The sequence below is a fragment of the Scleropages formosus genome, chromosome 17 (assembly GCF_900964775.1).
Source record: "Scleropages formosus chromosome 17, fSclFor1.1, whole genome shotgun sequence".
Classification (NCBI taxonomy): Eukaryota; Metazoa; Chordata; class Actinopteri; order Osteoglossiformes; family Osteoglossidae; genus Scleropages; species Scleropages formosus.
The window spans coordinates 26,241,685-26,263,083 of NC_041822.1; the positions used below are offsets into that span (position 1 = coordinate 26,241,685).

Sequence of the window (21,399 nt, forward strand, 5' to 3'; positions counted from 1 at the left end):
GGCCCACATGACTGTGACAACGTTTATAAAGGTGTGAGTGACTGTAGGGAGTTCAGTGCAGCGTGTCCATCGCTGCAAGTGGCCTTGGATAGGAGTCAGTGGTCCCTGTAGCACTGAGGTGTCTGCTAAAGGAGTCAGTGTGAATGTAGGACAAAGCGAAAAGTGCTCCACAGCAAGGCAACACACCGAGCACGTAAAGACACGCACAAGTCGGAACTTGTGGGACTTAAAATACTGTCGCGAGCCGCGTTACTGTGTTTAGGCGGGAAACCTGTTCAATGTAAATAGTTGCATTGTGGGAAAAATGTGAAATGTGGCTGTGCAACCACTGGGGGCACTTCTGGAGGAAATGATGGGCTGATCGTGTTTCGCAGTTTGTCGGAAGAAAAAAAAAAAAAAAAAAAAAAAAAAAAGCAAGCTTGGAGACTAGCACGCTATTTGAGAAGGAGGGCTTTAGGCGCAAGTCCTGACGAACACGGGGTTGGCGGCCCAAGAGCATTATTTCGCTGGTACTGGTGTTCAAATTAATCGTTCGAAATGAACGCTGCGTGCGCTTCCTTCTTCGCGCACCCAAAACCGCGCCGCTGCGCAGGAAAAGGTGCTTTGCGGGCGGATGTGACGTCACGGCGCTACTGGAAGAGCGAAAGCGAAGCTGCGCTGACAGCAGCGCGACATCGAGCGGAAAAACGAAGCGAAACAGCGCCTTGTTTACATCCCTTTATGTGTGCGTATGTATGACGAGTGCGTCTTATTCCCTGTTTGTGACGGAGTTCATGGTTTTCTGTGTTTCCATCAACTGATAACTGTGCTCAAGTGCCTGCTTTTGAAGCCATAGCAACACTGACTGTCAGTGATGGACACTTGTGCCTGTTTATGCTGGACACACAATCATCATCAGTTTGGTGGGTGGGAGGCTCGCGACTAGTCAGTGAGTTTAATTATCCATCATTTTATTTATTATTACATGTTATTATAATTACAGTACAGCTGTTTTACACCACGCTGTTTACACTAATAAATTCACAAGAGATTTATGCAGCGGCGTGATTTTTTTTTTTTTTTTTTTTTTTTCCTCCTCCCCCCCCCCCCTTACTCACTCACTCTGTCAATTCAGGCCAGAGCAGGTACTACGTACAAGTGTACCCGGCCTGCAGGGGGATTCGAACCTAGCCTAGGTCTCTCTCCGTTTCCCGAGTGACGGATTTAATTTTAGTACACCACAATGAATCAATGTGGGACGTTCCGACCGAGTCAGCGATCATAACACGACACTTGTGTATCTTTCGCTCCGAATGATCGTTATGGACTTATTATTATGTCCAGCTTACCTCCTGGACCGTGAGCGGACACAGCTGATACACGACGTGTGTATATAATATTATATATATATATTATATATTAAAAAAACAAAAACCGGCGAAGGTTCGGACAGAAACAGCAGTAACTGTGAGTGAGGAAGAAGTATTATAACAGTGAGTGAAGGACGACGTCGACGTAGCCTTGACCAGCGAACACAGAACTTCACTCTGAATTGACTGTAAAGTAAAGTAAAAGTTACTGCTGTTGCTCTGTGCTGTGTTTTGAATAAAATCATGTGTCAGCTGAGTAACGCAGAGAGAGATTCCGTTGTTACGGAACATTTCAAATGTAAATTGGTACTGCTCCTTACTCAGCTCTGTCTGTTCCAGACGTTTCTACACTAGGTCGGTGTGTCAGTTCCCTGGCTTGTGTATTTAAATGTTATACCTGCTGTGAATCTTGTGTAATGTCATTTTTATATTTGTTCATTTATCTGTTCCTCTTGCTTTGTTTGTTGGACTACTTAGAATTACTTAACTATCCAGTTTGGTACTTTTCTCACTGCTGTAATTCAGGATACTACAGTACGATCTGGGATTTGACACCGGACCCTTTAAATCCAAGGTGATAACTGTAACCACTATGCCATTTGCTGTCCTATTTACCTTATTAACCATTTTTATCTTAATCCTTTCTCCAAGGTACCTTGCAATATTAGATGATCAACTTTACACTGGTACACAAAATTATACAGCTAGGAAATTTTTACTATATCAATTCAAGGGTATAACGGCAAAAGCAGGTATTCGAACCCTGGTCCTTTGGGTTGCAGGACAGTAGGTCTAAGTAACCACTACACCACCTTCTGCTATGTTGCCTACATAAAACCTGCTTCCACAAGTTGAGTGAACAGAACTGGGTGGAGATCGGTCCTACCTGTGCTTCCCCTCTCTGTGCCCTGCTAGACATGAACAGCAGCATGATGTGAGCGCTGGAGAGGAGTCCAGCTGATGGGCCGCACAATGGCGGAGGACGCGGAAACTGCCCCAAAGGGCGCGGATTGCTCCCCTGCGTCGCGGAGCAGCCAGAAGAAGTATAGGAGCCATGCCCACCCACAAGGCCTTCTGGGAGGGCTGTTGGCGCTCAGGGAAGGAGGCGCTCTGTTTGACGTCACGTTGCTGGTCGAGGGTCGACCCATCCAGGCACACAGGATCCTGCTGGCCGCCTCCTGCGACTACTTCAGGTAACGGTGGATTCGGGTGATCTGGGTCACCCTGATGTCAGACAAGATTCCCAGTCTGTGTTCTGCTTGGTCTCTGGTCAGTTGTGACACATCTCTCTATGGGGACCTTTCTCATGCCCTCTACTGTTGTACTCTCTGTTCAGTAAATTTCTGTGTACCCTGCAATAAAGCCCTTGGCTTAGATCTCCATCAAGCAGATCTTTGCACTTTCTTCAGTAGACACACACCACTCGCTGTGATGTCACACACTTCGTCTTGATGTCTACGTGTCACATTCTGTTGATGATCTTAGCACATCTCACTCTCTCACAGTCACTTCATTTGTGATTATACAGACCCCTCATCTTATGATCAGCTCTCTAGAGGGTGGCACAGTTGGTAGTGCTGGTGCCCAGCAGCCTCTGGGCTGTAGGTTTGGTCGTGGGATCCAGTCTAGCTTAGTCTGTGTGGAGTTTGCATGTTCTCCCCGTATTCGTGTGGGTTTTCTACAGTTACTCTGGTTTCATCCAACTGTCCAAAGACAGGAGAAATTGGTCACTCTGAACTTCTGTGTGTGGATTCTCCTACCGCTGCTATACCGACAATACTCACCTCATCCTTTCCTTTCTGTCCGGAGCTACAGACATTTCCTCACTCGTTGCCACTTGCCTCTTGGACACCTCTGCCTAGATGTACTTTTGCTGAGATGTACGTCACTTTGGACAAAAGCGTCTGCTAAATGAATAAATGTAGATGTCTGATCAGCACCTACAACTTAGCCTCCCCAAAACAAAGATCTTTCCCCTCCCAATTGGTTGGCCCTCATGTCAAGAACTCTGTCAACCTGGACAATTCGCTCAGTTCCCCTTCCTCGTTGCCTAAGAGCCTGGGAGTAACAATTGACTTGATAACATCCACAGAATCTACTCCATTTCACAAAAAAACTGTACACAACTCCTGGTCCAGACCATGGTGATATCCCACCTGGACTATTGCAAATCTCTCCTGTCTGGTCTTCTGACCTCAGCCATCACACCTCTCCAGTTGATACAGAACACTGCTGCACAAGTTAGATCATATTCAGCACTCTGGCTACAGCCTATAAAACCATCAGTAGATCTCCTCCGCGATATCTACGAGACCCGATGAGTCACTACACCCCAACCAGACTGCTACACTCCTCCAGCTCTACCCGCTTGGTGGTCCCACGCACAACAGGTCCAAAATCCAAAGCACGAAGGTTTGCGGTTCTGGCTCCAGCGTGGTGGAATGACGTCCCCCTTTCGCTCAGAACTGCTGACTCTCTCTTTCTCTCTCTGCATTTAAGAAGGGTCTCAGAACTCATCTATTTCTGACGCACTTCTCCCTCGATCTCTTAAGAGCTCAATAAACATGCACGTGTTTGTTTTATAATGTTAACAATTTGTTTAATAATTGAAAGCCCATATGCAGCTACTCATGCAGTGTACACTGGTTCATACCATGGTATGTGACAAATGGACTGTACTCAAGAATCACGTGTGTGTGCGCACCCAAGTCTCTTTCTGTTTGATGTAATGAACTCTTTGTATTTTCTCAGAGATGTACGTCACTTTGGAGAAAAGCATCTGCTAAATGAATAAAGGTATATGGTCAAGGGTAGGAGGTGGGATTTGAATTTGGGTCTATCGAGAGCAAAGCAGTAACCACTACGTCACCCGCTGTCCCATCTCCCTTATTGATCACTAACACTGAAGAACACCACATAGTCTCTAAACACTGTGGAAGTGAGTTGAATTAAGTTAGTCCCACACCTATTGTGTTTGAATACTCTGAAGGGTGACTGCCATCCATAGGCTTGGTGGGCAAATGTGCTGAAGTTAATCTGCAAGAAGATAAAAAGTTTAGAATATGAGGAGCTGAATTATCTGTGAATGTGATGCAATGTACCGCTTGATATGTGTGGAGCCTGGGGTCAGAAATCACTGTGTTTTACACAGTAGTTTTGTTTGGTCTTCTGACACGGAACTGTTCCTGGCATGTTATCCAGATCCTGTTTTCCCCAGGGGCATGTTTGCTGGGGGACTGCGAGAGATGCGGGAATCAGAGGTGCCTCTCCATGGTGTCACGCACACAGCCATGAGCAAGCTCCTGGATTTCATCTACACAGCAGAGCTGGAGCTGGACCTGGAGAACGTGCAGGAGGTTCTGTGTGCGGCCAGCTTGCTTCAGGTACCATTCGGCCTGAGGGCCATGAGCACTGTCTGCCTGTGTTCTGTTTTCAACATCATCCAACTGCTCAGTTCAAAGAACTGGTCAGCTGTTGAAATGAGTAAAACCATATCCGCGAAGAAATTCTGAATAAGAGCATCACCAGAATAAAGGTCACTGTAAATTCTTTTATGGAAAATGCTTCAATGTGGCTTTTTTTTTCTTCAAAAGCATGGTGTGACCAGTGCAATTTCTCTGGCATTCCAGTACGCTTATCTGACCATGTTTCCTATGAAAATGTCTGATCATGACCTATAGCTTATTCCTGCAGATTTGAAAAAATATCATAAAGATTGCTTTTGCTATTTCTGACCTATACCATAAATTTTCCTGCAGATTCAAGATGTGATAGACTTCTGCTGTGATTTTCTCTTCACCTGGCTGGATGATGACAATATCCTGGAGGTCTACAAGCTGGCTGACATGTATGGGCTGGAGCAGCTGGGAGCCAAAGTGCACTCCTACCTCTTGAAGAACATCCAGACTTTCTCACGGACTCCCATTTACCGCCAGCTTCCCAAGGAAAAGGTCTTCAGCGTGCTCTCCAGTGATGATCTGGAGGTGGACTCAGAGAACGAGGTGTACGAGGCTGCGTTGCACTACCACTACAGCCCTGAGCAGGTGGAGACAGACCAGGTTTGCTTACAGGTGAGGCCAGTCTCTTGGTCTACATTTTTTGTGTGAGTGGAAATGATTGTACAGGGATACAGGTGGTCCTCAACTTACAGCAGGGTTCCATTTTAATGACCTTGTCATAAGTCATTGTCATTGTTAGTCGCAAACCCCCTTATGCTGTATTATATAAACACACACACACACACACACACACACACACACACACACATTGGCTGAAGCCACTTGTCCCTAGCAGGGTCACAGCAAACTGGAGCCTTAACCAGTAACACAGGGCACAAGGCTGGTGGGGGAGGTGACACACCCAGGACGGGACGCCAGTCCGTCCCAAGGCACCCCAAGCAGGACTCGAACCCCAGACCCACCAGAGAACAGGGCCCGGTCAAGCGCGCTGCGCTACCGTACCCCATATATTAGTATAGAATAATAGTAATGTAAATGCAGTCCAGTATTATATTTTCATGTTTTAATGTCAAAATTTGTTTAGCTTCTTTTCTGCACTGTCAAAACACTCACATTTTTGCTTGTTGGACACTGTAAAAAAATAAACTTGAATGGAATTACAAATAAAACTTTCTCTGCATAAAACATTTTTGTAAATGAAATTCTACCACTGACCACACGTTGACCGACTCGGTAAGAAATATGGTGGTTTGGGGTAGCACAGCCAGCCAATGTTATCATATAGGAGGCGGAGCGGTCAACATTAGACATTACGAAAAACTAATTTAATTAGGTTAGTGTGACGGCCGTCGTAAGGTTGGGGCGTCACAACTCACGTATGTCATAACTCGAGGACCACCTATAACGCAACCTTGCAGAGATCCACAGCAGGACTCTGTGTCAGTGTGCAGTGCTGTCAGTCAGCGGCATGGAGGTTTATTATGAAAGTCCTGTGCCTGTGCCTACCAGGACCCCCTGCCCATGTTGGAGGCAGTGCGTTTCTGCCTCATGGAGCGGCCAGTGCTGCAGCGTCTACATGAGCGGCTGCGTCGCTGTGCACTACGGGAGCGCATCACCGCTGCCCTACACTACCACGGGCAGGAGCTGTGGCAACCTGTGCTCCAGGGGCCCCTCACACAGCCACGCTCGCGTTTTCGCTGCATCCTGGGCTTCGGCGGCATGTACTCACCCGGCTCCGTTGCCCACGGCGACGAGCTCCAGGTCTTCCACCCATCATGGGCTGAGTGGAGAACACTGGCTGCCCCACAGGCGCCTCGCATGTCCAACCAGGGCATTGCTGTGCTCAACAACTTTGTCTATCTCATCGGTGGCGATAAGAACACCAGCAGCTTCCGCGCCGAGACCCGCTGCTGGAGGTGGGACACAGGAAGACGCATCAGTAATGGTTGTTGAATGCTTATGATTAGTGCAGCTCCACGTGCTGCCCTCCCCTGACTTGCCTTGTTGTCGAACATCTTCACAACCCCCCAGGTATGACCCTCGTCACAACAGTTGGTGCAGCATCAAGCCCCTGCAGCAGCAGCATGCAGACCACTGTGTGTGTGTGGTAGGGGGGTACATCTATGCCATTGGGGGCCGCGACTACAGCAACGAGCTGGACTGCGTGGAGCGCTACAACCCCCACACCAACAGCTGGGAGTACATGGCTCCGCTCCGCAGGGAGGTGAGTGTTCACTGGGGACTGGAATGATATGGTGTTACAGGGACAGCAGGTCACACAGTAGTCAGATTAATCACCTTGTGAGTGCAAGTTCCCGGGTTTCAGTCCCACCTCTAGCTCTAGTTCTCCTGATCAGGATTCTTGCCCTGAAATAAGATAATAAAATGACCCAGTTGTATAACCTGCTTAGTGAATTTCACACATTGTAACTCACCTTGTAGGAAGGTGTGAAATAAATGATGATAATGCGTTGCAATGTTGTTGAAGAACCTGTGTGGAACCTGTGTGGTCTTTCACAGGGTACAGCATCAATGCTGACGATCATATGGCACCTCTTCATATTCAATTCACTTTATTTTTATGGAGCGTTCTTCTCACGCAGTGACACAGAGCACTTTAACACAGGCATAAGGCAAGAAAAACAAAAAGAGGTGATACTAGCGCAGGTAAAGACACTAAAACAAGATCTGCATGCAGACCCAATGCATTATTTCTCCTCCACTAGAGGGTGTGGGAATGATAGAAATGGCAGCTTTTCTGAAGTTATTGAGTAACTCCATGTTTACCTACAACTCTTCCATGTTTTTTTTTTTTTTTTTTTTTTTTGGGAAATGGTGGTTGTTATGACCATATGTAGCACAACTAAAGAGTAAGACACGACACTATATGGCTGCTTTAGTTCTCAACAGGATTAGCTGTATGAGCTGTATGCTTTTTTTGCCACATACTGTGTGCCAGTGGCATGAAATGTACAGCAGCAGCGAAAGGTGAAAGTCCACCTGGGCAATACCTGTATGGGACACACTGGACAAAAGGGTGAAGGTAAACAACAAACGAGTGTCCTATATCTCTGTAAAAAGCTGGGAAGTTGTTTGCTTATTTCCTGATCAAACTTAGTTAACTGAAAGCAATGTGAAAATATAGTTTCCAGCAGGTGGCCTCAGTTATCACTGGTACTGTAATGATAACTATGATAGAAGTGAAATTTGAACATTAGAAGTAGAAGACTGAATGACCGTTGACCCTCACTGGACCCTAGGTGTATGCCCACGCAGGAGCTGTGGTGGATGGAAAGATCTACGTCACTTGTGGACGGCGGGGGCTCGCCTACCTGAAGGAGACGTACTGCTATGACCCCCAGTTCAACCAGTGGACAGCCCATGCAGAGGGGCCCGTGGAGCGCGCGTGGCATGGCATGGTGTCACTCGGGAGCCGGGCCTACGTCATTGGGGGCAGCAACGACGAGCGTGGCTATCGACGTGACGTCCTCAAGGTACCACAGTGCACCCAGGGCAGCTTGTGTGGGATTTGTGGAACAGGAGTTGCAGGTTCAAAACCTGAAGGAAATTAGGCTGGGTCACCTGAAGTCCTTGAGTCCGAATGTGTGTAAAACAATGAGCTATGAAAGTCAGTCTGGGTAAAAACCACTGTCAAATACAGTCATTTCCTACACAAGTCACACACCCACACAGCCACTGCATTCCCAATGTGAGATTCTACCCCTTGCAGGTGGCATGCTACAATGCAGCAGCAGACACCTGGACGCTGGTGAGCCCACTGCCAGCAGGACATGGAGAGCCAGGTATGGCAGTGCTGGATGGCCAGATCTACGTCCTGGGCGGCCGCTCCCATGACAAGGGCAGCCGTATGAAGCACGTGCACGTGTATGAGCCGGCCGCCGACCGCTGGGAGAGTGGCGCAGCCTTCGAGGAGCGCGTATCGGGCCTGGCAGCTTGCGAGCTACTAATGCCCCGCGCCACACTGGCACAGGCCCGTGGCTGGGGCCAGCGTGCCAAGGCCTCCTGGGAAGACCCTGACTTCGACAACTCGGACGACTCCAGCGATGACTGAGCGATGAGGCTTGACATACACTTTGGCTTTGGTTCCCGCTATAGATGAAGCAAAGGGTGACCCAGACAGAGAGGTCTCACTTCTTTATTACTGTTTGGGTGGAAGGAGGGATGTGGTACTTTACACTACCCTGACTAAATATCATTTAAAATTTTAAACTGAAAAAATGAGATCAGATTACATGACTGGGCATCAAGTAAAAATAACGCATTGAGTGGCGCATTTCACACTTGGGCCCACCCACACGCCTGTGATAGCTACTGTGTCTCATTTCAGATAAGAAAAACAAGTGATGTAAAATGAAAGTAAGGGTTAAGTCCTCCATCAACAAGTGCTAAACAAGATAGTTATTTTTGTGCCCTTTTGCTGAGCAGAACTCCTGGCAGCGTGGGTTGTGGGAGGAGACGGCCAACTGGCCCGCCCTTCGTCTGAGTGGTGCTGACTTTTGTCACGGCCTGGGATGTCATGAGGCTCAGCTTGGATGTTTGCCATCTCACCCTTCTTTCAGCTTCTTCCTTGCATTTTTCCCCCCCCTTTTTTTTTTTTTGCCAAAGTCTTTTTCTGCCATTCTCTTCCAGGCAGTCTGCCCAGGGCCAGGCTTGGGGAGAGGACAGAGAAACTGCTAGAGAGGCCAACCCCCTGACATCAGTGTAGCCTCTAGACTCCTCAGAAAAGAAATGGACACCTAGATTTGAAAATTTCCAAACCTTTAGCGGACTCCACACACACTTACAAATATGCAAGGACACTGAACGCGCAGTATTTGAAACTGCGGAGAAGAGGGTTGAAACTGGTGCTTCTGTTCAGCTGTCCAAACGGGCCTGGCTTGTTCTTCTCCTTCTTACATAAACTGATTTTCCAAAAATCTACTTCCTATAATTGTGGAAAATTGGATGGGGAAAATTTTGTTGATTCATATTACTGAAGACATATTGGGATACTTTCTTAATAGGAACTTTATTGTCTAATGATGAAATGATTAATTGCAAATGCTGTCAATGTAATATGTCTCTAATTGCATGACTTTGTGTGCCAGCATTTAGACAGCAGTTTATTTTATTTTTATTCTGTCTATACAGCCGCCAGCTGTAGACTTTCCAAAACTCATGGGTGCAATTGTGGACCAGGCATCTGTGGGCAGATTTTTTTTTTGGAAGGAATGAAGACTTCACATATGCACTTTAAAATGTTCGAGTTCAATTTTATTTCAGGTGCCTTATTTATTTCTAGAAGATTACATTTTCCAGAACCCACACTCCAAGGTTGAATAGCACATTTGAAATGTATGATTCTAAAGTATTACTGGAGTTCTGATGTTACATAGTAATCCTGACATGTTAGAGAATCGATGTGACAGTACACTGGCTCGTTATTTTACAAACGACCGAGCGAGGAAAACGATCCAAATATCCATTTTCCAGTTTATTTTTAATTGCATTTTCTTCGCAGATTTTCTAAAATATATCTGTAGCAGAGACCCTGTTTACCAAACAGACAGATGGCAGTAAAAGCACTTAAAGATAATAGGACTGTGAAACTGCCTGATTTAACTCACTTCCACAGTGTTTACAGCCCATGGCTGGTGTTCCTGATCAGTGATCAATAACAAAATGAGGACCGTTACACATTTATGGGATGGATCCCTCTAAAATCATTGTTGAATAGGAGTTTGTAGAAATTTTATTTTCTGTCATTTTAGTTTTGATTTTAATGTAGCTAGTAATTCAGTAAAATTTATTTAAAATTATTATAGCTACATCCAAAACTTTTGCAGAACAGAACCCGTGAATAAATTAAGAGTCTGTATTAAAGTTTTTATTGACTGTGACATGATGGCAAAAAGACTAGTTACAAACAGACTTCTAATCCAAATTTTGCTCATAAGATAAAGAGACAGTGTACATGTTTCTCTACATTTAATTATTGTGAGGTCAAGACTAACACCTCTGTGTGCCATAACAGCAGCATTAATGACAGGGGATGGGGTTCTTTAAGGCACGTGCACCTGTATGCGTGGCTACACCAGCACTCTGAATCAGGGATTGACATATGCGGCTTCAGCCCCCCGGCGAGGAAAACGCAGGCCTCACTCTACAGGTTGAGTCACCACATTTAATTTGATCTCCCAAACGACCCGTCTATTTTCAAATAAAGCATTAGGGAATCCCAAATCTAGGTCATCGTGGCCTACTTTTTTGTTCCAGGCCACGCTACCACCATGGATAATGTCCTTTATTGGATGGCTGAACAAGAGGGGACTTAATCTTCCAGAACCATTTTTGCAGCACAGGCAGTTAAACAAAATCGTGTTTTACCTGCTGTTTCTGCTCATGCCTTCCTCATAAATTTGGGTTTTCACAGGTACCTGTTTTCACAGTTGCAGTTATTTCTTATATGCTTTTATGTCAGAGTAAGACAACAGCGAAGACTTGCTTTTGTTTACATTCAATTCATAAACTATGTCATGAAACACTGAAAAACAGACAGTTGTTTTCTTCCTGTGATTTAGGTGAAAAGGACTTAATGTCGGTTGTTTCAGAATGGAGTTGTCATCATTGTTTCAACAGCCCATTGTCCTGGTCCATAGACCAAGCCTTCAAATGCAGAAGAAAAAAAAAAACACTGTGCTTTTGAGGTTTTGTTCAGTTACTTTTACACTTATTGTTTAATAAAATTTTAAATAAAATATACTATTGCAAATCTTACATGAGTTACTAGAGTCGTTAAAACTTACAAACCCTAAACAATTCCAAATGACCTAAAAACACTATTACCATAAGAAAGTTTTACAAATTGTCACTTGCATAACTATGTATGTGTTGCCTTACTGACTTAGATTCAACTGAGGTTGAACAAGTGAATGTCATCTGAATTTGATTTCAATAACAGTCTCATATTGTGCTACACTGCGTTTTTTGGCCCTGCGTCTGTCTACCTCAACATGTTCACACCAGATGATGTAAACCTTGTGAACAGGAAATGAAACTATCGCCTCTAACTCCACTTCTCTTGATATGCTGTATGACTGTACAGATTATTGTAACTTCCACACTGACAGGAACACTGCTAACATTTCAAAACAGATTCCCTCTGATTTTTTTGACTACAGCTGAATTGCATGCATTGTTGTATGTGAAGTCTTATGTAATCTTGATAAAACCTAGTCTCAGTGTCAGTCTTGATATATTAATATTATAACAGCTTTAGCTGCATGATGGATTTTACTGAAGCTATTTAATTAAATATGCTGTCTTCAAACTGACTTTGCAGAAGAAGGTGTTGAACAGTCATTTATCCATCCTTCTTAACCTGCCCCTTGCAGCCCTGCACAATGCTATGAAGATCCAAACTAATTTCCATCTTTTCATCCAGCTCTTTCTGCATTTGCAGATGTTGGAACCAGACCCTAGAGACCCAGCACCGTTTATCTAGACAAAGTGTTCCAACTTCCAGCTGTCTGAGAGAAGAAGCACTCTGACCTCATCCATTTTGCTCTACTTTTACTGTTTGTCATATAGCCTCCTTCTCAGCTTATAAGTAGTATTATACAACTTTGTTATACAGGTAGATATTTTACACAATTTGGGATACGAGTATAAAAGTTCAGGCTATGCACAGTGAATATGGAATCAAACCCAGCTCAGTCTATGTGGAGTCTGCATGTTATCCCCGCGTTCGTGTGGGTTTCCTCCAACAGTTAAGACGTCTTCAGGTGGACTTGTGACTTTAAATTGTCCACAGCACGCACACCCCATGCTGCCAGGGTGTACCCTGTCTCACACCCTATGCTTCCTGCATAGGCTCTGGACTACTGAAACCCTGCACTGGACAAGTGGTTAATGAGTGGATGGACTGATGGAAGTCCACCATAAGCAGCAACACACGAGTGGTGGCAACACAATTTTTAAACTGTAGCCCAATAGTCTTTTAGATCTCTTTTAGGTCATTTTCTCAAAACAACAGGTGGCATTTGTAAATATCAATCAAAACTCAAATTTCACATACACTTAAATATTTATATGAACATTCTTTGTGGTTTAGGTTGCAAGAGACTCATTACCGTACTACATTTATTCATTTAGCATTCTCTTCTCCAAAGAAACTTACAATTATTTACCCCTTTATACAGGAGGATAATTTTTACTAGGAATTTAGGGTAAGTATCTTGCTTAAACGTGTTACAACCCAAGGTGAGATTCAAACCTATACCGGCCTGTGGGTCTAAACAAGGCAGCAGCTCTAACCACTATGCCACAAGCTGCCCTGACTTACTCTGTTGCAAAGCATAGAAATTACTATCCAATGACACTTAGTTTGGGACAGCTATGATGAAGAAGGGGAAAAAAAAAAAAAGAAAAGCAAAATCTGGAAACGTCTATAGGGGTCATTTTTCTGTATAATACTGTAGTGACGGAAACACGTCAGACGTAGGTCTAATTTTAATCTTAATATAATGAACGCACCGCTGCGTTCTCCAGCAGCATGAAAAACATATGCACGGAATAGTAACGCTAACGCGCACAAAGCTAAAATTGGAAGATGCGCTAAGCGCTCCGACTGGTCGGTTTAAGTGGGACACGCCCCGCCCCTCGTGCCTTCGCCCCGCCCATCCCGCGCCCGCGCCCGCCTCCCGCCGCCATTTCTGTTTCCAGCTCGGTCCCCAGGGAGCGGAACACCAACAAGGCAAAGGTTGAAGCGACAGGGACAGGGACTCGATCCGCCGCGATTTTTCCGAGCGTGAAGGACGGCACCCGGAGCGAGAGGAGTGAGAAGAGCAGAGACGACAGCTTTCGCGGGAGCTCCGACCCACCCGGTAGCACGCGCACAGCGGAGCGCCGACTCACGACTGACTCTGCCCCTTCCTTCGCCTAGGCGCGCCGCAGGCCGCCATTTTTGACCACCAAGTAAGTCAGAGTGGTCTCTGGACTCGCTGGAGTGGAGAACAAAACGGCTACGCTGGTTGTAACAGGGACACACACACACACACACACACACAGTGACTGTGACACGTCTACTGACGAGCCGGGCCCGAGGCGCGACATGCGTGTCTGAACACACGGGCTGTCCAGGACCGGCAGCAGGTCAGGTGTGACGACGTGCCCTTTGCTGCGCAGCTGCTTTGTCGCGGCGCTCAGCGTGGTCCGTGGACTCACAGAGAGAGAGAAAAAGAGAGAGAGAGAGTGAGACACCGTGACCGTCTCGGTCCCGCGGGATCCCGTTCACGCCGCGGCTGCTTGAACAGGTGCTCCATCGTGCTGTACAGACAGGTGTGGTCGCGTGAGCCCTGAGCCACGTCCGCCGGAAGTCGCCCGTCGATTCGGGATCAGGCAGGTGACACTGACTGACAGGCGACCGGCTCCGCTACTGAAGTCGCTCTTTTTGCCGTGGTCCTGACCTGCGCGACTTCATCCGGTCTGTTCACCGCGGTAAGCAAGCATCATCATGTCGTCGGCGCGGTTCGACTCCTCGGACCGCGCGAGCTGGTACTTCGGAGCTGTGTCGCGGCAAGATGCGCAGAACCGGCTGCAGGGGCAGCGGCACGGCACGTTCCTGGTGCGCGACTCGTCCACGTGCCCCGGGGACTACGTGCTGTCGGTGTCGGAGAACTCCAAGGTGTCCCACTACATCATCAACTCGCTGCCCAGCAAGCGCTTCAAGATCGGCGACCAGGAGTTCGAGAACCTGCCCGCGCTGCTCGAGTTCTACAAGATCCACTACCTGGATACGACTACGCTCATAGAGCCCGCGCCACGGTAAGTAAGGCACCATGCCGTGGTGTTTTGCTCCATCCATTCCATTCATTGTTTGTGACGTCCTCGCGGTCCTCCGACGCGGTGCTTCAGCGCACTGACTCACTCCCGCTGTGTAGTTCATGATCATCATGATCATGTCATGTAGCGATCCCAGGCTAATGCTCCACGTGCCGCTGTGTGTGGCTCTAACACAAAGCAGCTGCTGGGGCTGAGGATGAACTCAGAACTGGACGAAAGGTTGCTGTGACAAACTGGGAGTTAACTGCTGTAATTCCCATGGTAAATGGGTGGTAAGTATACTGTGTGGCTACTCCGCGCACGTGTCGCTTCCACTCCAGGCTTGAAGTCTTACCACAGGAGGTTCATGTCCCAAAGTGTATTTTTACAGTTTGCCGGCATATTTCGTTCTGTTGACAGATGCTTTCATGTTTCCTCCTAAGTATCCATGTCTTTGGTTACAAAGTGGCATATGAAACGTGTGATCACATGTACAGTCATATCAGAGTGCATATTGCACTATTAGTTATTTTGTCAATAGACTTCTGCATATCTCCATAACATTGGGACATTACAAATGCAGAGCTTCACTTTCATGACAGGAACTAATAAGTAAACAGAAGGATTGCAGGGTCCAGAGGAAAGTTAATGAGTGTCGTGCAGGAAGCTGACCTCATCGGGGTCATTTCAAGACCTCCCTGTTGTTACTAGCAGATGTTGAAATGTTCCAAGTAGTGAATACTGGATATAAACTAAGGTAGATGGTTGACTGCAAAGATGTGGGCTTTAGTCTTTCTAGTGTATGTGCAGAAACTGCTTACAAGCCATTCTGTCGTAAGCGTAACCCTTTAAAAATATACAATGCCGTAACTAACTGCAAGTGCCCCTCCTGTCCCAGGTACATGAACCCAGCCCTGACCAGCAGCCCAGCAACAATGCTGACCGGCCTGGACGAGAACCTGGAGTACGTGCGGACTCTGTACGACTTCACGGGCAGCGATGCCGAGGACCTCCCCTTCAAGAAGGGCGAGATCCTGATTGTGCTGGACAAGCCAGAGGAGCAGTGGTGGAGCGCCCGCAACAAGGAGGGCCGTGTGGGCATGATACCTGTGCCCTACGTGGAGAGGTTGACACGTCCGGCTGCCCACCCAGGCTCTTTCCCCGTTGCTCGAAACTCCAACAGCTACGGCATCCCTGAGCCCGCCCACGCTTATGCCCAGCCCCAGACACCATCACCCCTGCCGACTGGCCCTGGCCCCCTCCCCTCTACACAGAATGGCCCCATCATGGCAAAGGCTATCCAGAAGCGGGTGCCGTGTGCATACGACAAGACAGCCCTGGCACTGGAGGTAGGGTCCAATCACAAAATGGTACATAAAACGTTAACGTTACTTATTCATGTATTCGCTTGAGTATATCTTGTTTTGTTACTTACCCATTGTAGTATTTTTTTTTTTTTTTTATGGAAGGACTAGGCAGCTGGGCCCCACAAAATGGTCATGAGTCCACATCCTTAAATAGTTATGCCTCCTCTGATTTCCTCTCTGCTCCTCTCTCATGTCTGTGGTCAAACGCCTGTGTTCTTCCTTTCCTCCTGCATTCACATGGCTTGCAATACATCAACTGAGTAAGATCTAACAAAGGAAGAAGCAGAGGGCAGTGGTTAGGAAGACTTTTTTTTTTCTTTTTTTCTTTTTTTTAAAGAAAAAATGAAATCATGAGGTTAATTCATGTACCAAGAGGGCCCCCAGCTGTTGTACCCTTTAGGAGAATACTTCATTTTAACTGGTAGGAGTAGAATATTCTGATATATAAAGGAGCAAAGTGTAGAAGTACACACTAAGTTCTGCAGGGGGCTGAACAGAAGTATCTGTCAAGTGACATGCTGTCTTGCCGAATTTAGATAGATGTTCCCTTGTGGTAATTTTTAGGATTATATGGTTGGGGGGCGGGGGGGTCTACAGGAAAAGTCCAGTGGGACATAAGTTGGGGGGGTATGAAATTTACAACAGATTACTAACTGCAGAGGTTTTGAAAAGTCTGGAAAACAGTGCCTAAAATTTACATGGTAGGATCACTGTGAAGCCCTCAGGTTTCACTTTGGGGGTGGTGGACCTTATCTGATTGCAGTGGGCTAAAAATACCTCTGTGGTTGGAAGTCATTAACCAGAAGCTCCCCCTAGATTATTCATAGCAAGATGCATATGTGCTTGTGCATTGAGAACCCACAAAAGTAGCAAACTGTAAAATGTTTTCTAGCATGAAATTAAGATTACTTGAAAACAAAACTTCAGTGTATATTATGCTGAAAAATATGGTTTTGAAGTTGACTGAAATGTCAAGATGAAATATTAAACTATTTCATTTAAATATCAGATTTCAAAGTCTTAGCTTTAACTTTTTACCCTGTCAGTTCATGGTAGATACATTGATCAAGGTTACTACAGGAGGAGGGGGGTTTTGAACTGTGCTTTTTGATTACAAGGAAACACTTTAAGCCATAAGTCGGTAGGGTGGCAAACATTTTGAAAGTGAAATAGAAAGCATTAAGACTTGCATGAATATTGTATCATATAGGTCAAGACTGTCCATTCTCACCTGCTGCTTGTTCTAAGCAGTATTCGTATGTATTTTCTCTCCACCATTTAAACATTAACTTTGAAGCCAGACAAAGGAAGTTTTTGCTATGTGGACTTTTTTCCCCCCCCTTTTTTTTTTTTTTTTTTTTTTTTTTTTTTTAAAACAGTCAGTTTATCAGGATGAACCATGAAAATGTGTTAACAGTGCTTGCCAAATTCCAACATTACATCTGCTATTTCTGTTAATATTCAGACTCCATCTGAAACATTAAAATGTAAGGTTTTCTGAAAAAGCAACAATTTATGCAGGTATTCATGTCGTGGACATTGGTGCATATGGTGAAAAACTGTACTTAATCACATCTGGAACCATGTTTTTCTCTGAGTGTAATTCACAAATTGTATTTTGTAAAAGACATCTCCAAAGCGATGTATGAGATACTTTTCTCCAAAGCAATGTGTCTGCTTAATGAGTAAATGTAAAATTATTGCATTCAACTTGGCATGGACTGGAGGAAGGGTATGGTGAATACAGGCAGTTTACCATAATACTTAAGGGATATGCTATATCTTGTGTCATAGCCTTGTGTTTGCAGGAAACAGTGGTACTAGTAAAAATGAACATTTATGGAAGGTTTGTATGTACAGGGGGTATCTGGGAATGGGTGGATGTGTGTTCAGTTGGTTTATAGTACACCAGCTGCTTGGGATTTAGACCTTCAGGTAGCGAGGAAATTACCATAACTGCTACACTACCCACTTGACTGGTTTAGCATCATGTTTTTCTATCTTCTTGCCTAACATACACATTGAAACAAAGGTTTTGCTATGTGCTTCAGTGACAAACAAGCAAGGTTAACTGGTGTATTCTGTAAACATTTTAAATCCAATATAGCTGACCTTTTTAAAGTACCCATCTTAAGTATTCCAGTTAAAATCAGGTTTTTGTGGAGCATGCGTAGTAATATCACAAGTCATTGTGCTTGAGGTAAGCTTCAGTTCCATGTCATCTTCAGAAGTGAGCCCAGGCATAGAGAGAAATCCTGTAACTGAGCTTGAGAAGTCCACAAAACATGAATTATTCAGATGCATGTTTGACAGCTTGCAGCAGACACCCTGAAAGGGCCAGTGAAAAGGAGGAAGGTATTTATAGAGATCACCAATACAAGTGTCTGTGTTTATGGTACGGGTAAGTGAAGAGGCTCATTCCCATTATAAAGAAAATATACACTGAGAATGACTACTTTGGGCACAACCAGCCAGTGTCTACAACTGCTTGTCCCGAGCAGGAGCCTACCTGGCAACACAAGGTGTAGGGCCAAAAGGGGAGGGGGGGCACACCCTGGATGGGACATCAGTCCACCACAAGGCACCCCAAGCAGGTCTCGAACCCCCGATCCACCACCCAGCAGATACTGGCCAAACCTGCCGCACCATTGCAACTTTGGGTGCAAGCTAGCTTTAAATCAGATTAGTTCATCTATAGTGATAATCCAGCAAACAGTTCAGTACTGTCAAATATTTAATGTTTCAGGTAGTGTCCCATCCTCGGCACGCCAGTCATGTTCAGCAGCAGCAGGTAGCACAGAAGTTCCCCATTAGTGTCCCTTTACTTTGTTGCTTGGTTTAAATGTAGCTGAAATTGAATTTATACATTTATACACCCAAATATTGTCTGGGTACAATACCTTGCTCAGTGCTGCTGAGCAGTGGTAAGAGTGGGATGCAAATGGGCAATGTTCAAGGCAAAAAGTCCTTCCCCCCTGCCTCCTGAAGTTGTCTTTTCATTCCTCTTTCTTCCTCCCTTCAGGTTGGAGACATGGTCAAAGTGACAAGGATGAACATTAGCGGCCAGTGGGAAGGGGAGGTCAACGGCAGGAGAGGCCTATTCCCCTTCACCCATGTCAAAATAATTGACCCCCAGAATCCAGATGAGAGCGAATGAGGAAGATGACAGCCCCCTCCCCCCCACATCCACCCATCTTCAGCCTTACGTACCACTGTGGGGAACACACCTGTTTACAGTCATGAAACTCACTGGTCAAGAGCTATTGAAGTTTGCTCCACATTGCTCCCAAACTCAGCCCCTCAAAGCTATTCACTTGTTGCCTAGGAAGAGGTGTGTGCCCTGCCCCTTTCTACTTGCCTCCTCCCCCCAGGTGACGTGTTTGCAGTTGCTTGTCTTTTTGTCCCTCTCCTTGAGCTTTGGTAGGTCATGTGACCAGACTGACTTTGTGAGGAAGATGAGATGGCACTGATGCACACTGACTTAAAGGAGCCTGGGATCAGCAGAAATGTCACCCAAACCAATCACTTACTCTTGTACCTTAGTAACTGTACAGCACAACCAGTTGCTGTTTTTGTGACTAGAATAATCAGCAGTATGTATGTTGTGATTGAGAGAGACTGGAATGGACATGTATTGTGCAGAGGGAAGTATCTGGAAATCTCCCCTGAAGTTTTTTTTTTTTTTTTTTTTTTATTTTTTTTTTTGGGGCAGTGAAATTTTTCAGGCTTTTTTTTGTATCATCACCACCCATCACTGCCTCCTCTGGGGCAGTACATGTAATGCTGAATTGGACTATACCAAGGGTGTTGTAGCAAAGCTGGTCAAAAGGGATTGGAGCCACCTCAGTTGTAAACAAATTTACACACGGTTTCTGCCTGAAACTGCAGCTAAAGTGATTTGTCATTCCCATTTTCAGTAAAAGTAGCACCAGTAGTGACCATAGGCAGTTGGAGGGGTGGTAACACATGGTGCATGGCTGTTTGGACAGAGGCCTTTTCCAAGAGTCCATGTGGTGGTGCTCTTGCTACAACTTATGTATAGCGCAAGCACTGCAAAGGCTGTACTCTCCAAAGGAGACCAGCACCAATGTAAGCTCAGTCAGTCAGGCAACAGCACTCCCACCATATTGCCATCTTGCACCATCTCAGTGCCCTAGCAGGAATGTGCCATAGGGTTACTAGTTCATACCCACCCTCTAAACTCTACATGCTAAGTGAAAGCATTGACTCCTGTAAATTTCTGTCTACATAGCTAATCTGATCCTCTTTGGTTTGTCCATTTAGTTCCTAATTTTTGGGTATCCTAACGATTGTGCAACTGAAATATCTGCACTTGTGCCATGTCTTCTCTCTCCCCCCAATACTGACCACCCCTCAGGGCCTCCACTTGCAATTTCTTTTTGCATTGGTTTGTTGGATTATGCATTAAATGAGTGATGCAAATTTCTAGAGGGCAGCTCTTTGGGCAAAAATGTTTTTAAAAGGGAGTGTCTACCTGTGATTGGTAGATCAAGTATATGTTGTCCCAGCCTTGCCTTGTTTTGGCAGTAGGGGTTGCATGGTGCCACTGCTGACCCTTCTTTCTCTTTTGAAAAACTAGATGTTCAAACTGGCTAGAATTACCGTATTTCCACCTGCTCATTCTGGTCCCTCAAATCCAGCAATATGCAATTCCTAGTCTGTTTTAGTAGGTCTCATTTAAAACATGTGAAAGTTGCTCTCCCCCCACATTCATTTTGACATTAACAGTATTATAGTGCTTCTGTTTATATTTTATTAAACTAAATCGTGCCTTTTATTTTCTTACATTTACATACATTACATGGTTGTTGGTAACTGGATAACTGATGTACAGTGCAAATAAAAACATTAACTTTTGTGTGATTTAATTTATTAGAAGTTGTATAAGCTGCTGAAGACACACGGACCGAAATGAAGAATGGTCGTAAACACCCTATTATAGCACAAATTAGAACACGTGCTACTTTACGGATGTGCCCTGGAGAAACGAGCAATTAAGAATTTCTAATGAGAATCTATAAAAGGAGTCAAAATCACAAACTTCTCAAGGTCAAAACTTCTGTGCTGCACAAGCTGTTATACAGGCCCAGGGACCCTTTCAGGTGCTCTCCTTCACTGAAACAGGTAGAGTCTGGATTGCCCACAAGATATTGGCCAACTTACCATCGCTGTGACTGGGGCAACTGGTAGTGTAGGGGGTAGAACTGCTGCCTTTAGCGCATGCTCCAGTGAAGTTACTCCGCTGTATAAAAGGGTAAATTGTAACCTTCTACGTTCCTTTGAAGAAAAGAACTAAATGAGTTTGGCAAAAGTCAAAGGATGATGTACACTTTTGGATGAAAGCATCGGCCATAGAAATAAATGCAAAACTTAAAATCCCTT

The 21,399-nt window shown here is 45.4% G+C and overlaps 2 protein-coding genes across 6 annotated transcripts; both read left to right on the forward strand.

Annotated features, from left to right (window-relative positions):
- The first annotated feature begins 419 nt into the window (after nt 1–419).
- Nucleotides 420–12,053, forward strand: klhl22 (kelch-like family member 22). 5 transcript variants are annotated; one of them, XM_029259411.1, is made up of 9 exons: nt 420–724; nt 1,875–1,923; nt 2,265–2,542; nt 4,567–4,732; nt 5,108–5,419; nt 6,317–6,723; nt 6,839–7,031; nt 8,068–8,301; nt 8,538–12,053. In XM_029259411.1, the coding sequence occupies exons 3-9, from the start codon at nt 2,310–2,312 to the stop codon at nt 8,877–8,879; spliced, it is 1,887 nt and encodes a 628-aa protein (XP_029115244.1). In that variant the 5' UTR covers nt 420–724; nt 1,875–1,923; nt 2,265–2,309; the 3' UTR covers nt 8,880–12,053. The 5 variants fall into 5 exon arrangements, with proteins under 5 accessions (XP_029115244.1, XP_029115247.1, XP_029115245.1 ...); XM_029259414.1 differs by lacking the exon at nt 1,875–1,923 and having other exon boundaries at nt 8,538–8,610; nt 9,458–12,053; XM_029259412.1 differs by lacking the exon at nt 1,875–1,923 and having other exon boundaries at nt 420–728.
- Nucleotides 12,054–13,502: 1,449 nt separating this feature from the next.
- On the forward strand, nt 13,503–20,875 carry LOC108921924 (crk-like protein). Its single transcript, XM_018731686.2, has 3 exons — nt 13,503–14,632; nt 15,528–15,978; nt 19,019–20,875. Exons 1-3 carry the CDS (start codon nt 14,322–14,324, stop codon nt 19,151–19,153), a joined length of 897 nt encoding a protein of 298 aa, XP_018587202.1. The 5' UTR covers nt 13,503–14,321; the 3' UTR covers nt 19,154–20,875.
- Nucleotides 20,876–21,399: the final 524 nt, after the last annotated feature.

What these genes read in the sequence shown, in the direction of transcription:
- LOC108921924 (XM_018731686.2), top strand. Translation starts at nt 14,322, where the DNA reads ATGTCGTCGGCGCGGTTCGACTCCTCGGACCGCGCGAGCTGGTACTTC. An exon ending in CTCATAGAGCCCGCGCCACG is followed by an intron (nt 14,633 to 15,527) that starts GTAAGTAAGGCA and finishes CTCCTGTCCCAG; the next exon opens with GTACATGAACCCAGCCCTGA. An exon ending in AGACAGCCCTGGCACTGGAG is followed by an intron (nt 15,979 to 19,018) that starts GTAGGGTCCAAT and finishes TCCTCCCTTCAG; the next exon opens with GTTGGAGACATGGTCAAAGT.
- klhl22 (XM_029259412.1), top strand. Translation starts at nt 2,310, where the DNA reads ATGGGCCGCACAATGGCGGAGGACGCGGAAACTGCCCCAAAGGGCGCG. An exon ending in GTGCGGCCAGCTTGCTTCAG is followed by an intron (nt 4,733 to 5,107) that starts GTACCATTCGGC and finishes ATTTTCCTGCAG; the next exon opens with ATTCAAGATGTGATAGACTT. An exon ending in TGGCTCCGCTCCGCAGGGAG is followed by an intron (nt 7,032 to 8,067) that starts GTGAGTGTTCAC and finishes ACTGGACCCTAG; the next exon opens with GTGTATGCCCACGCAGGAGC.